The sequence below is a fragment of the Vespula vulgaris genome, chromosome 20 (assembly GCF_905475345.1).
Source record: "Vespula vulgaris chromosome 20, iyVesVulg1.1, whole genome shotgun sequence".
NCBI classification, from domain to species: domain Eukaryota; kingdom Metazoa; phylum Arthropoda; class Insecta; order Hymenoptera; family Vespidae; genus Vespula; species Vespula vulgaris.
In genome coordinates, this window is record NC_066605.1 from 3558447 (window position 1) to 3573431 (window position 14985).

At 26.6% G+C, this 14985-nt stretch overlaps 1 protein-coding gene across 1 annotated transcript; it reads left to right on the forward strand.

Moving 5' to 3' along the window:
- Positions 1–2194: 2194 nt before the first annotated feature.
- LOC127071153 (glutamate receptor 1-like) lies at positions 2195–6280 on the forward strand. Its single transcript, XM_051010087.1, has 8 exons — positions 2195–2680; positions 2773–3102; positions 3181–3346; positions 3431–3639; positions 3806–3895; positions 3971–4134; positions 4203–4308; positions 6218–6280. The coding sequence occupies exons 1-8, from the start codon at positions 2195–2197 to the stop codon at positions 6278–6280; spliced, it is 1614 nt and encodes a 537-aa protein (XP_050866044.1).
- Positions 6281–14985: the final 8705 nt, after the last annotated feature.

The following is a 14985-nucleotide window of genomic DNA, read 5'->3' on the forward strand; positions in this document are numbered from 1 at the left end:
TATGTTGTTATAATCGCTTTCTACGATTTTCTCTATTCTATATGCTCAACCAGAAGGATTTGTTTCAATTGTTGTGTCTTTCCTTTTTGGAAAATTTTGTAAACTATAATTTTTGTATTTTATATATATATTTCGTTGCTAGATAGCTTGTCTCGCATCTGAAAAGATATCAATATCTATACATATATTCTTAGATAACGTCTTTGATGATGTGAGTCATAATTGGGAATTTGTTTTCCTTTTTGTTTCTTTTTGTTTTTTTTTTGTTTTTTTTTTGTTTTTGAAAGCACACGCTTTCTTAGATAATACGGCATTAAACTTGCGTTCCTTTTTGCTATTGTTCGCTATTTGATTCGTGTCCTTGTAATCTACTCGAGAAATATTCTATTATAACTGCATGATTTTAAATAGTTCAACAACAATGTTTATCACCTTATTAAAACCTAAATATTTATTCCTGACAAAAGTACTTGGATAACTTCATCTGATATAAAAAATTTTGGTTACTCGATGCTATTTTTAAATAATTTCAAACATTGCAGTAGATACTTAACTTATAATACTGCTACGAAATTTTGTATAGATTCCCTTTCTGCTTTTTTCCGTATATAAAAATTGTAATTTTATATAATTTCTAACAGTGCATAAAAATTTGTTAATTTAGACGAATCCGTTGGAGTCAATTTGTCGCAAATCAAAGAAAATCGTAAGTCCGATGAAATGAAAAAAATAAAGTACGTTTTTATTTTTTGTTATCCTGAAAATTGGCATTACTTCTTATGAACGTTATAGCCATACCACATTATTTCTAATAGTCGGATCGAAAGATGCGATGCTAAACTTATGACACTATCTCTGCCATTATTTCCGTTGAATTAAGGTTTTATAGGCATACTATAGGAAGTTCTTTGTCGCATTCTTGTTTTACATGTATAAATGCACATCGTATATCTAATATATATTCTTCAATTAAGGGTACTAAAATTACTTGATCACTTCTTTTGTATTCTTGTCTTCACGTGTGTATCAGGTAAAGATAAAAATGATGAAGTGCAATATTTTCTCCATATTTTTTCTCCGATGTCTTATAATCCATCATACAGGATCAATACGTTCGGCAGTGAATATGAATATGAATATGAAACTGAATAACTAAAAAAAAACAACCCACGTCCTAACGCTCGTACTATTTATCTATCGTATGAGTATTTGCTTTTCAACGCAGACCTTTCTTTTACGTCAATCTATATAACACAATTTATATGATTTTTATTTTCTATTAGATTATTTGAAAGAACATCAAAATTTTTGAGATGTTGAGTTATTATATGATTCAGAAAAGATTGGAAAACACCACATTACAGTTAAATATTTTATAAACTATTAACTTTCTTTTTGAATCCCAGGGTGGCCCAGAGGAAAATAAATAATTTCTACAAGTGAAAATTTTTTCTTATTTTATTTCTCACGGAAAAGTACAAAGTTGGAATCTAACAAAATGAACATTATAGAAAATGAAATGATAAAGATTAAGAACCACTAATTTATATCAATGTATAAGTAAAAATGATCTTCTATAAACAGTCTTACTTATTAGACTCATACATATTTCTTCAAACGTGCGAAGATCGCAATTCATTTTCTTAAGTGCTAACCTCGATTATATCGATCAGAATGTCTATTAAATTATTTAAATGTAGGTAAATTTTAACAATCCTTTATAACATTTTACTATTGTATGTAGAATATTATAAACGTATAACGTGTATATGGAGATACATAAATGACAATCGTAATAATAGAAGTGACTATAATGTTCTAAATTGCTTAGAAATTTAGTATCTTACGATCTTCTTTCGTAGTAGGACAGATATTTTCCCATTTTCTTTAGAACGTAATCGCCAATTCGTTCAATTTGAATAAGAATACTATAATTAATCGATCGACATAAGAAAAGAACAAGTTCGTTATGCCATTGAAAATACTCGTTCTTCTTCTTATTTTTTTTCTTCCGAAGGCTATAAGATCCTACGAATTTTTTTCTATCAGCGACAAACAAATTCCTTTTATCATAGACATTTGCAAATTATACGGTCAAAAATCTGCGATTCTCTTATATCCCGAATCTGAAAAAGGTAAATTTCTCGTTTTCTTTTCTTCATTTCTACTAGATTTATTTTCTTCTTCTTCAGAAATGGAAATGTCAACGATAATGTTCAAATGGAGATGTGCATTGTCTCGGGAAGGTATTGCGACCACGAACTTGCGCTTTTCACAATTGCACGAATCATTGTACTACGATAAACAAATAGTACGACCGTTTTATATCGTGATGATTTCTAATTACAACGCGATAAAGGAATTCTCTTTATCAACAAGTATTTTTGACATGTCTTCAGCTATATGGCTAGTGATATTTCTGTACAAGGAAGATAACACCGATTATTGTCACAGTCCACCAGGTAATATATTTCATTTAAAATTCAACTCTGAAATGTTGGTCTTATGCAGTACTGAAAATACATTACGAGAATGGTATTCGATCAATACCAATCGAACTGAGATCAATGATGTAGCTACATGGAGCTTAGAAAGAGGAATTACTAAAATAGTTTCAAATTCTCTTTACGAAAGAAGACATAATTTACACGGTCTGATCATGAGAGCTGTTGTAGTGAAGGTAAAATATTTTCGCCTAAATATTTATTCTATTTTCTATTTAAAAAGATTTGTATTTATTTTTTTTCTTCATTTTTTCTTTTTTTCCTTTAGGATTCACTATTCGTAAATGTAAAGAAAAATGGCGAATTAGATGGTATATATGGAGAAATATTCAAAGAACTTTCTGTCAATCTCAATTTTAGTTTCGACATTGTTTCGGAAGTAAACGAACATGGAAGATGGAATCCAAGAACAAAAACTTGGTCTGGTGCAATTGCAGAATTATATTATGGACGTGCTGACATTTCTCTTTCAGAGTTTTCCATGACCAATGCCAGATTAAATGCCGTTGACTTCACGCTTCCTATTTTAAACTCCAAAGATTGTCTCTTCTTTAAAAATCCAAAAATATTCGCAATTAAATGGTCGTCTTATTTTCTAGTACGACAACTTGCAATCTAATTTTTTATTTTTCACTCTTCGCAACCTTTATTAATTAAAAAATTGTTATTATTGCAGACTTTCAATTATTCTGTTTGGATCGCTATGTTTGGAGTACTAATTCTTACATCGATTTTATTGATTTTTCTCAAAAGAAAAAATGGAACCTGTAGTAAAATAAGACATTCATTCTCCGATAATTTCTTGGAAATTTGGGGTATATTTTGTCAACAAGGAATCGCAGGTTTGATTCAATGTTTTTTGATTTCATTTTCTTAAGAATTATTTCTATTTAGAAAAGCCTTCATAAAGTATTCTTTTGCTGTAGAATCTTCTGATAGATTTTCAATACGAATAGCGTACTTCTCTGTATTTTTTTTGATTACCGTCATATCGGCTGCCTATTCTGCGGCTTTAATAAGCTTTTTGACGACCATAAGCCACGTCTTACCCTTTGATTCATTAGAAAGCTTCGTTCAAGATGGTACTTATCAACTTGCTGTCTTTCGTGGTACGGCATATTATGATAAATTTGCAGTAAGTATGATACCAGTCTTATTGCATATTTATACACCTATGTGTAATCTATGTGTACATATATATATGTATATATATACATATATGTACATATACATATATACATATGTGTGTGTGCGTGTGTATATTTAGATAAACGAAGACAATGAAAAATGTTTATTTTTAGAATTCGCAAGATCTGCTTGCAAAAAAGTTGATGAAGTTGATGCTAGAAGAGAACAAATTACCCTCAACACCATTAGAAGGATTTACAAGTGTATGATATATAAATTAACGTTTGTAAATAAGATTGTATAAAGTTTCATTATTAATGTTAGTTATTAAATTCTAGATTTGTAAAAATCAGAAGCTTGCAATCTTCACATTTGATGAAGTGATAAAATCAATAGATCCGAAAATACCATGCAATGTGGTTCGTGTTGAGACAGGACATATAAACAATATAGCTATAATTTTATCCAAGCACAATCCATTTACCGGTGTCATTAATTTTCAGTAAGTACACAAGAACCTAATAATGCAAATTTTTACTTATCATAGGTTAAAATATCAACTCGTTTTAGGTTGCAGAAATTTTTCGAGAATGGTATGGTGAATCGTTTAAAAAATTCACCATTTAATAAGAAATCCAATGATATGGTCAAGCATCAACCAGTTCCTCTAATTGGCGTAATATCACTTTTTATCTTTATCCAAATTAGTATCATTATAAGTACTTGCATTCTGATTATAGAAAAGTGTATTTTTTCTCGCAAAAAAAACACGTCGATGGTACATCATAGCCCATAAATTAAATTCTCAAGATTTCATACGAAAAAGACCGAAAATATAAAGAATATTACAAAATATTACACAAATCACAAATGTACATGCATAAAGTATTAACGAAAACGCCAATACTTGTTTTTAACAAAATTTATATTTGGATTATAACTTTCTAATAAAATAGAAACACGCATACGCGTTATTAAAGTTTTCTACTGTTTAATACAACTTTAAATTAAAATAAAAATTTTTCATTACATTATGCGTAGATTTGTGCATAACACATTTTCGTTATTTATTGAATGCATATACATATTTTTTAATTTTTTCTAATTATTTCGATTTTTCGTAATTGCACGAGCCATGATATACCTATGTATTTCGTAGTCAGATAAAAGATTTCATCTGACATTTTTTATATATAACTCAAGATTTAGCGATATTGAATCACGTTTTCTCTGTTTTCACTGTGTTTTTCTAATGTTTTGTTATCTAGTATAAGTCAATTTGATCACATCTACGTGTCAAATATCTTACAATACAATCATAATTCATGACCACGCATGCACATTATTGTGTCTCTCTCTCTCTCTCTCTCTCTCTCTCTCTCTCTCGCTCTATACATATATACATACATGTGAATATAATTATAGTAATTGTAATCATTTATCAGTTAATTGTGATTAATTATTATTAGGAAACATAATTAATAATAATTACCTTTATAATTTATAATCATAAATCAGTAACTTATAAATCATGCAATAATTAATTTATATTTCATTAGGAGTAATACTGATTATTTATACATTGAAAATTGAGCATATGTTTATCTATTTCTTCATATCACTTTAACTGTTCAGGGCTTTACGATTTAATAGAATTGAGATTATTATTGATTGATATATATAATATAAAAATATTATTTCACGTGTGAATAACAATAGTTCTGATATATATCCATTGTGATATAAAAAAAAGTTTTATTATATATAACACACCGTTGCCATCTTCAGCTTCTGTTAATAGATTGTTCAACAATAATAAATAAATGTACCGAAAGCATATAAAGTGTCAGACAGAATCTTCATCCAATGATTATAGAAATCATAAGAAATATAAGAAGTATAAAAAATATCATAATTGTAAAGAAACATAAGTCTATATATCTATTGGTTTTAAATACAACCTTTTACAAATAAAATTCACCATTTTGCAAATAATATTCATTCTATCGCATATTAAGTTTTTCTATAGAATTGTTTTATAAAGTTTTTGTAATAAAAATAAAATTAAATGCAAATTTATTATTAAAAAATTCCGAATTGTATTTCATGTAATATAAAAGATAAATAAAATACTTATTTAATTACTTATGTAAAAAAATTTATTAATTATGTAAAGATATTTACATATGGAATTCGTAATTATAAATTAAATATTATATCTTTCTCTTCTGTAATAAAGTAAAAAGCAATTCTATTTTTCAATGTTTACTAAATGGAATTGTTTCTAAACAGGAATTGTATTATCTCGACATTTAATTTGTCTAAAATCCTTACAATTTACGGGAAAGAGTAATTTCCTGTAAATGTATGAATTTGGAACATAATATAAATCCATATAGATTTTCACTAGATCGTTGATTGTTGAGCGGATAATTTTAATAAGGTGTAATTTGAAATTTTATTTTTCTGTAAATTTTTTAGAAATATCTTTTCGTTACTTTTATATCAAAAATTGAAAGACGATAATCTGAAGAAAGAATTTTATAGAAAAATTTGATTTGCCAAAAATTGAATTTCATTTACAGACAAGTGCATGTGATCTGCGGAAGGATGAATTCAATTCTCAAACAATTGTATTTTCAATGTAAAACCTACAAATGCATATGTGGATATTAAAATAATAAACTATGTGTACTAATTTTTTAATGTTCGCTATAATAGTGATTTTTTTTATAAAGATTGTATATTAACAATATTCAAAATGATTCCACATTAGAATCTAATTGAACGAATTTATTTATTTCTAACTTTTATAACGAGGATAGATTAGAAATGGCATAAAAAACTGAACAATATATCGTAATATTATATGTATAACGTGTGTTTTATTTATTAGACAAAAATTTATATATTATCGAATATATAAAAGTACAAGAGAGAAAGATATAAATATACATAATATTATATCACATTATGTCCTTCTTTATATCATTCAAGTTTTGTATATAACATTTTTCCATAATTTTACAAATAACGGAAATATTTCAGGTATACTCCCTTCATAATAATACCACACCCAATATAATAATAATCGACATAGATAGTTGACCCTGTTCTACAAAATGAAATCATGTTTACTATTCTTATTTGATCGACCAGAAAATTCCTCCCTGTTTGATCTTTTAAAGCCAGAAAAAAATTCACAAAGGCAAAATGCGACACGATCACTTCCTAAACTCAACCACCATCCTTCCTCTTTTATTACTCTCATCCTCTTAAAAAGTAATGACTAATTCAATAAGTCCCTTTTCTCTCTCTCTCTCTCTCTCTCTCTCTCTCTCCCTCTCTTTCTCTCTCTCTCTCTCTTTCTTTCTTTCTTTTTCTGATCCACATGCGCGCATGGTTGTATATGACCTACACATATGTAGGTCAATTCAATAAATGGAGTTAGATTTTGTTCAACAAAGTTTTACATCTTTAAAATTTTCTTGACAGAAATTTATCTTTAATATTACGCGAACATACATATAATAAATTTCTATTTATCTTTCATATAAGATACATTTCGTTGAGATACAAAATTTATTGGATATCAGGAGTAAAATTTTCTTACTCTCAAAGTTTCTCATTTCTTGTCAATTATTGTTTTACTTTATCTCAAATTACACATACAAAGATATACATTACTGAAAAATTATACGTTTGATCGACCTTTTCTAATTCCTTTTAACAAAATTTTTCATCCTTTGTAAAATATATTATCATTACAATTTCCTTTTGTCAGTTCCTTCAGTTCCTTTATCTACATTTTTTTGAATATGACCGTGACGAGTGCCGCGTGTGATGAGTACTATAGAGAAAATTTATGGGAATGTATGGCAGGATTTTCATATTACTTCTTTATAAGATTTTTGTTTTTTTCTAAGAATCTGATCTATACGACTTATAAGATGATAAAAATTAAATTTATGTGATACACTGTGGATGAATGAAAAAGTATTCAGTAACATATTGTATCTATTCATCCACGAATGCTGTACATCTATGTATATACAAGGATTGTAATATTATATTTATATTCAGGCAAAGATTCGAAAACAACCAATTATTTCAGAAAATATTGACATCATGAAAAAACTATTAACTCATAATGTTTATTTAATCTTGGAATGATTTTGAAAAACCAGGTAAAGATTAACATCGACTTTGAAATTTAATATCTCGATAATTTGTGCGAGGAATATGTATTAGTAGTGTTTTGAAAACATCTTGACTATGGCTACAATAATAAGTAATAGAAAATGAGAATTTCTATTAAAAATTTTTATGTTAATCTTAATCAAGCTTTTTAAGATGATCCTAAGATCAAATAAATATTTATTAGCTAATATTTAATGATTATTTAATTCTTATTCTTTTTGTTTGAAACATTTTTCCATATATATCAATATTTTCTGAGATAATGAGCCGTTGCGGAATTTTCACCACTTGTAGTATATACAGGACGGAATAAACATACTCTTTTTTGCATGCATTGATTACAGCTTCTATTCTAGATAAGAAAAATATTAAAGTATTACGTCAAAAATAATTCTATTTCGCGAGTTATTTGTAAAAATATCTAATGATTCACACAACTCTAACAAGCCATATTGTTTTTTGGGTTAAAGTTAGAAAAAATATATTCGAATAGAATGAAAGTGTTTCTCATCTTTTTTCTTTAGTGTTATTTTGTGACTTCAGTAGCATGAAGAAATATTGCTCTGAATAAATCATCAAACATTTCTTCAAAATATATCGCGAGCTAATTATTATTCGAAATTATACACTAACGCTTTATTGTTTAGAATGGCACAAGAAATCAATTTATCTAAGAAAAATTGTAGATTTACATTTTAAATAAATATTAATAATCTTGAAATCTCGTTAACGAATAACATTGAGAAAAAATTCTTTCCATCATCAGATATGTCCTTTCAAATAATGTAACTTTTATTTTATTTTTGATTCTATTTTTATTTTTGATAACATAATTAATTCAAACAAATGATATGTAGTTCCATTGAAAAATAAAAAAGTGAATACTGATAGTTCGTAAAGTAATTTCAACATTTTACATTACGATATTACGAAATCCGAAGGAATGAACAAGTCATGATAGAGAACTAAATTTTGAAAATTCTAAATTAAAGAAAATCATGCAAAATAAAAACGAAGAAGTTATGCAAAAATATGTTCTGTTGATTCAAAAAAAAAAAGAAAAACTAACGTCTGAATTACGAAACCTTCGAACTACATATCACTTAAAATGAAAGTAGGTGATATCAAGACATTTTATCAGAAATCGGTTAGCATATAAGATTTTCAATATAATAGTACAACAATACATCAGTGAAATACTGAATTTAGATACTCCGAGGAAAAAGATATGGTACAGACAAAAAACATTATCAGAATTATGGTTGATGATCTAGGATACACAGAAAATATGACGGATCAGTAACCGAATCGGCAATGAGATTAAACGGAAATTTGTGGTCGAGTACATTATAAATTACATATAATAATGTCAAAATCATTATAGTTGAACAATCGGAACAGAGACTGAACTATTATGTGTGAATTGATCTTTTCTAACTTGTGATCTTTTGTTTATGGATAAACGAGATTTTTTATCTTTCTGCCCATTCCCGTCTCATTTTATGCTCTCTTTATGTTCATAGACTACAATCCATTCAATTTGACTGATAATATACCGAACTACCATGTGTGAATATGAATGACTAAAACTAAATTAAAATATGTGTACCGATTTTAACGAATTATTTAAAAATAATAATATACGATATATATATGTGATGACGGTAAGAGATTACACGAAACTTAGAAAAGATCCAAAAGATTTAGCACATAGTGGGTGAAACGATCACCATTATCAACATGCGACTTAATTTGACTTCTAAAATTCAGGATTTTTCGTTTTCGTTTTAAGAAATAAAATGTTGTACTCGTCCTTCCTTTTTCTATTTTCTTCTTTCTAACTTTAACATTTCCATGTAAGCTGTATTTGGACAGGATTTCTGACCTTGACCATACTTATTTTCCACTTTTCTTTAAATTTCTTTTTTTTCATTTAATCCTCCAGTTTTCTTTACTTCTCTCTGATTGGACGATCCCAGATCGGAAAAAATGTATCTATGATAGATTTTAAATATAGAACATTAAAAGGATGTATTATATATTATGAATATCAAAATTTCTAAATAATTCCTAAGCGAATCAGTATTTCAAATAAATCAAATAAATGATTAGTATTTATAATAAATTATCAATAATATAATATAATAATATAAATATCAGTAATATAAGTGATTAACCCTTGATGATAAACATTGACACAATCCTGATACTGAATTAATCATACTGATCAAAATATTCATATATACCAATCATTTATTTTATAAAACTTTTGCTACAAATTAATTAAAATACTGACTGGATAAATAAAAATGATTTTCACTACTTTCCAATCCTTAATAAACTATATTCATGGTAACAGAAGGTCGTGTAACCAAAAGTTAATTAAAATGAAAAGTCTTAAGGTGGGGGAAGAATTTTAGAGACGAGAATAGTTAGACTTAGGACAGATCGGGATCACGTAGTCCGTATGTATACGATTCGTATGACTGTGTATACGATTATACAAAATACAGTTTTTATACAATTATAATATTAAAGATAGTGATGATAACGATGATAATAATAATAGTAGTAATAATAATAATAATAATAATAATAATAATAATAATAATAATAATAATAATAATAATAATAATAATAATAATAATAATAATAATAATAATAATAATAATAATAATAATAATAATAATAATAATAATAATAATAATAATAATGATAATGATAGTGTGAGTGTGGTAGAAGAAAATAACACCTGAAACTTGAAAAAAAATTATATAGCCTCTTATTAGTCTGTTATCATTTTTTTATATTTACTTACATATATTTATTTATTTATATATATGCTTCTTTTATTTTATTTTATTTTATTTTATATCTTTTTTTATTAATACCTGTAAAATATATAATATATATTTTATTATATACCTGTAACATAATATAACTTACAAACTATGTTTATCAAGTGTTCGTCGCAAATAATTTTTGTACAACAAAATTATCATCCTCGTTTAAGTTTTTTAGATTAATAATCTTGTTCAGACGGAAGTTCCTTGCGATTTGCGACAAATTGACGCCGTTTAAAAAGTCTAACAATAATTTAAATTATCCAAAAGATTTTTTGGAATTTCAAGTGCATGATTGTTATTAAGAATTCAGTATGTTAGATTCCATTTATGTGATCTCTTTTTGCCAGCAAATAAAAGCTGTAAATTTGAGAATTTGTTTCTTGTTATGTTTTGGAACGAATTTGAGTCACCTTATCTCATAAATTATTTTGAAGAGGACTTTCGATACATATTGTGAACAACGATTTTAATGTTTTTCTGTTTGTGCATCTGCTTATTTGTCGAACATAAAGTCTTTCCTCTATTTACCGAAAGATTTACTATACGCAGTCAATATTTTCTTTCGCTGAATTTTTTTGTTAGTTTTTGAGTTTACTATAGTTCTTTTATTTACTAAGCTATGTGAGATTTCGTTCTCCCCGATAAACAATACATTAGATTTCTGCTTATCAAGTAAATCTACTTGTTCTAAACTTCCTATTGATAGATCTTTCATTTTTTTTTCGTTCGAATTTAACATATAAATATATTCCGACGTTATTTTTAACTAATGCTTCTTCTACATACATGCAGTTCGAATTTTATTTGTGAAACAATATTCGATGTTCTTAGGTTTCTTTTTTCTAATTTTACGTATATCACCTTTTCTTTATCCTCACCGATATTGTTTATTTTTAGTTTTCTAATACATATTAAATTATTATTTATTATCAAATTGTTATCTCTAGATGCTAATTTTATAAATTTATTATCTTTAATACCATTTTGTTTTATCGAAAATTAATTCGGCATGATAAGAAATATGTCGTTATTGTGTTTAATATTGTTAACGATAATAATTGTTTGCACTAATGATGTCATTGTTTTAGATGTAATGCCTGTTTTTTGAAACATTCACTAATTCGGTAGCACTTTGTTTAATTAGATTTACTTTGTACTTGTGTCTACTAAAAATTTTAATTGTGAATTTTTAAATTTATTGCGTAAAAAAGAAAATCAATATCCGATAGTTATATTGTGTATTTTCTGAAAGATCACGAATTAATGTTATCATTATATTATTATTAATTGTTACATAATTTTGTAAAACACATATTATCACACGTTAACTTTTAAAAAAGTTTGCCTTAAATACCGGTTTCTTCTATTGGAAATGTATTTGGAACAATGTGAAAGGTATGTTCGTTGATATTTATAAATACCATATTTCTTATGAAGGATTTTATTGTTGTTACTGTTATAAACGTCAATTGTATTACTTCATTTGGATTAATAATTACAATGGGTAATAAGCCTCAATTCTAACAAGATATAATTTTTTTCTAATATCTATTAACTCTGTTTCCTTATTTTGAAATTGTTTGGATTGTATAATTATACTTGTAATTATTATTTAAATATCGTTTTAATTTAATTTCCATTTATAAACTTATTATTTTATAAAATTAATTTCTTTTTTCAATGGAAATTATACCATTGTAATTTCTTTATCATAAACCGTAGATCGTGTAGAATTCAGTTTCTGTATTTCGAAATGGTGTCATCGGTAATGAGTAAATACATCGTATATATCCGTGGGAAAAGCATTGGCTCCATGAATTCATGACATCTTATCAGGAGAAAGGAAAACAAACAGGAAGATAGATAAAGGACGTTGAGGTCCACATCTTCATGAACATGTTCTCCGTTGCAATTCTTCTACTGTCGGTCACTTTGTTTAATCCTATGTAATTCTCACTTTATGATAATATCGAGAATCAGAAAAATACAAAGGCTAATACAGAAATATAACAATATTGCTAGATAAGCAGCTACTTTTAATATTTATTGAGTGTCAATGTTAGTAAAATTCCTTTTACTATTAATTTCAAATTTGTGAGAAAATATACATACACGAGACAAGACAATATACATCGACGAGTTGTAACGTAATCTTCGCATTAATGAATTCATGTATAAGATAACTATGCCATGAATGCTCAAAAAGGAAAAACTAAATTTGCCAATTGAAGCCTTGTAAACTGATTTCAGATTACATTAAAGAAATTTGTGTATTGATAAATCTATATATTTGACAGATATGTATATTTCAAAGATTATAATTAAAATTAATCATTTATTATATAATGGAAATATGTAACAACGGTCGATAAACTAGATTGCGTTTACATCAATATTAAATAATGTAAATTTATTTTTTATCTTCAGAGTGTTCGTATACAGTACATTTTTTAACAATAATTTTAAAAAATCAATTTATAATGTGCACGTATTATTTATACAAAGTAATAATAGGAACGATTATTTATTAGATGATTTATTCAGTAATATTGAAAATTAATTACTGAAATATTCTCTATTTTGGATTAGATAGTGCAAGTTAAAGTTATCGAGGGAAATTATGTACATATTTGCAGTCGGTAAAATATTCCGTGATAATAACTACTTTATAAATTTCTCTGAAGAATGTAATGATATTTCGATGCTCATTAAAATAATATTTCGACCATCAATTAGAAGAAATTATTAACTAATGTTGAATTAAAATCCTTCGGTAAGAATCACTGTTGTGAAATTATATATTTTTCACGTTGGATACGTGCAGACATTACACAATTACACAATTACAGTAACTAGTAGTTACAATGAAAAAGATAGCTTTATTAGTATAAAATACTAATACTTTTATTTTCTTTTAAATTTATATATATTTAATTGTTTTTGTCGAATTTTTCTCTCTACTTATTTCATTCAACGTTAAATATATTTCATTCCTTTAAATAGTTGAGTCCTTACGTGACACTTTGACTAGTTTTGCTGTTAACAGTTTTTGTACGATTTAAAATGCCAAACATTTCATCCCCACGTCTAAAATATGAAGTTAAATTATTGTGACCCAGACATAGCCCAGACGCAACTCAACAATATATAAACGGACTTGCTCGGTCAATCATAGTTGGTTTTTGATAGAAACATTTATTCAAAGAAAACAAAGCATTGTCAAAAACTCCAAAAAGTTTTCTCCTCGCTTAAACCTTCATCTTTTAAAATAAAATATTGTCTATTAATATCTTTCAAGAATTACTCTTGGACTCACTGTTCATGTAAATCATTATAAAATTAATATATAATATACATTAATAGATTCAGTATATTAATAGTCCCAGTCTCAATATATATATATATATATATATATATATATATATATATATATATATATATATATATATATATAATTTCAAAGAATAAATTTTTCATATCCACATAGTCTGTTATTGTCTTTAGAAACTTTGTATATCTTGTTTGAAAACATCTAACATCTGTTTCATTTCCCCCATCCTTTGTTTGGGGGTGTCATGCTCCTTCGATTTCTCATAGGCTGAACCTCCTCGAAAAATTGTAAACACAATTTGAGTTCTCCCACCACATTTTTCTACTGCGTTCCTAATCGATAGAACTACGATCGAATCGTTCCTTGTTGCTATGGTGAAATTCTCTTACTCTTTCTCTCTTCCATTTTTTGACCCACATCCGCGCATGCTTGTTAGGACCTACGCATTATCGAATATATGTATGTCCCACCCTGTATATACTATATATACGAATGAGAAAATTTTCCGACGGGCTAGTCGTTTCAGAAAGTATTGATATATTAAAAAAATGTTTCATTTAAATACCCCTATATATATATATAGGGAAACGAAAAATTATGTAATAGGAACGGTTAAGTCGAGTTTTGAGATTTACATATTTAAATTGGAGCAATTGTACCAAATAGAAATAATATATTCTCATTCAAAACAAGCAAAATAATCTTCCATTTTTATTAAAGGCAAGCGACGGCAAGAGTAAAATCTGAATTATAGTAAGTAAGAATGCAAAATTCAAATATTGAAGAAAGCAACTTCTAATAAGAAAATAAAATTAAATAAAGAGTAGGATCAACTGCAGAGTTCTAATCAATAATTATTAAAAAAAAAAATTGCTAAAGTAATTAATACCATTTATATAATTAAAACAAATAACAGATCCTTTATAAAAAAAATTTCTGATAAAAAATCAGAATTAAATGAAGTAAACGATCAACC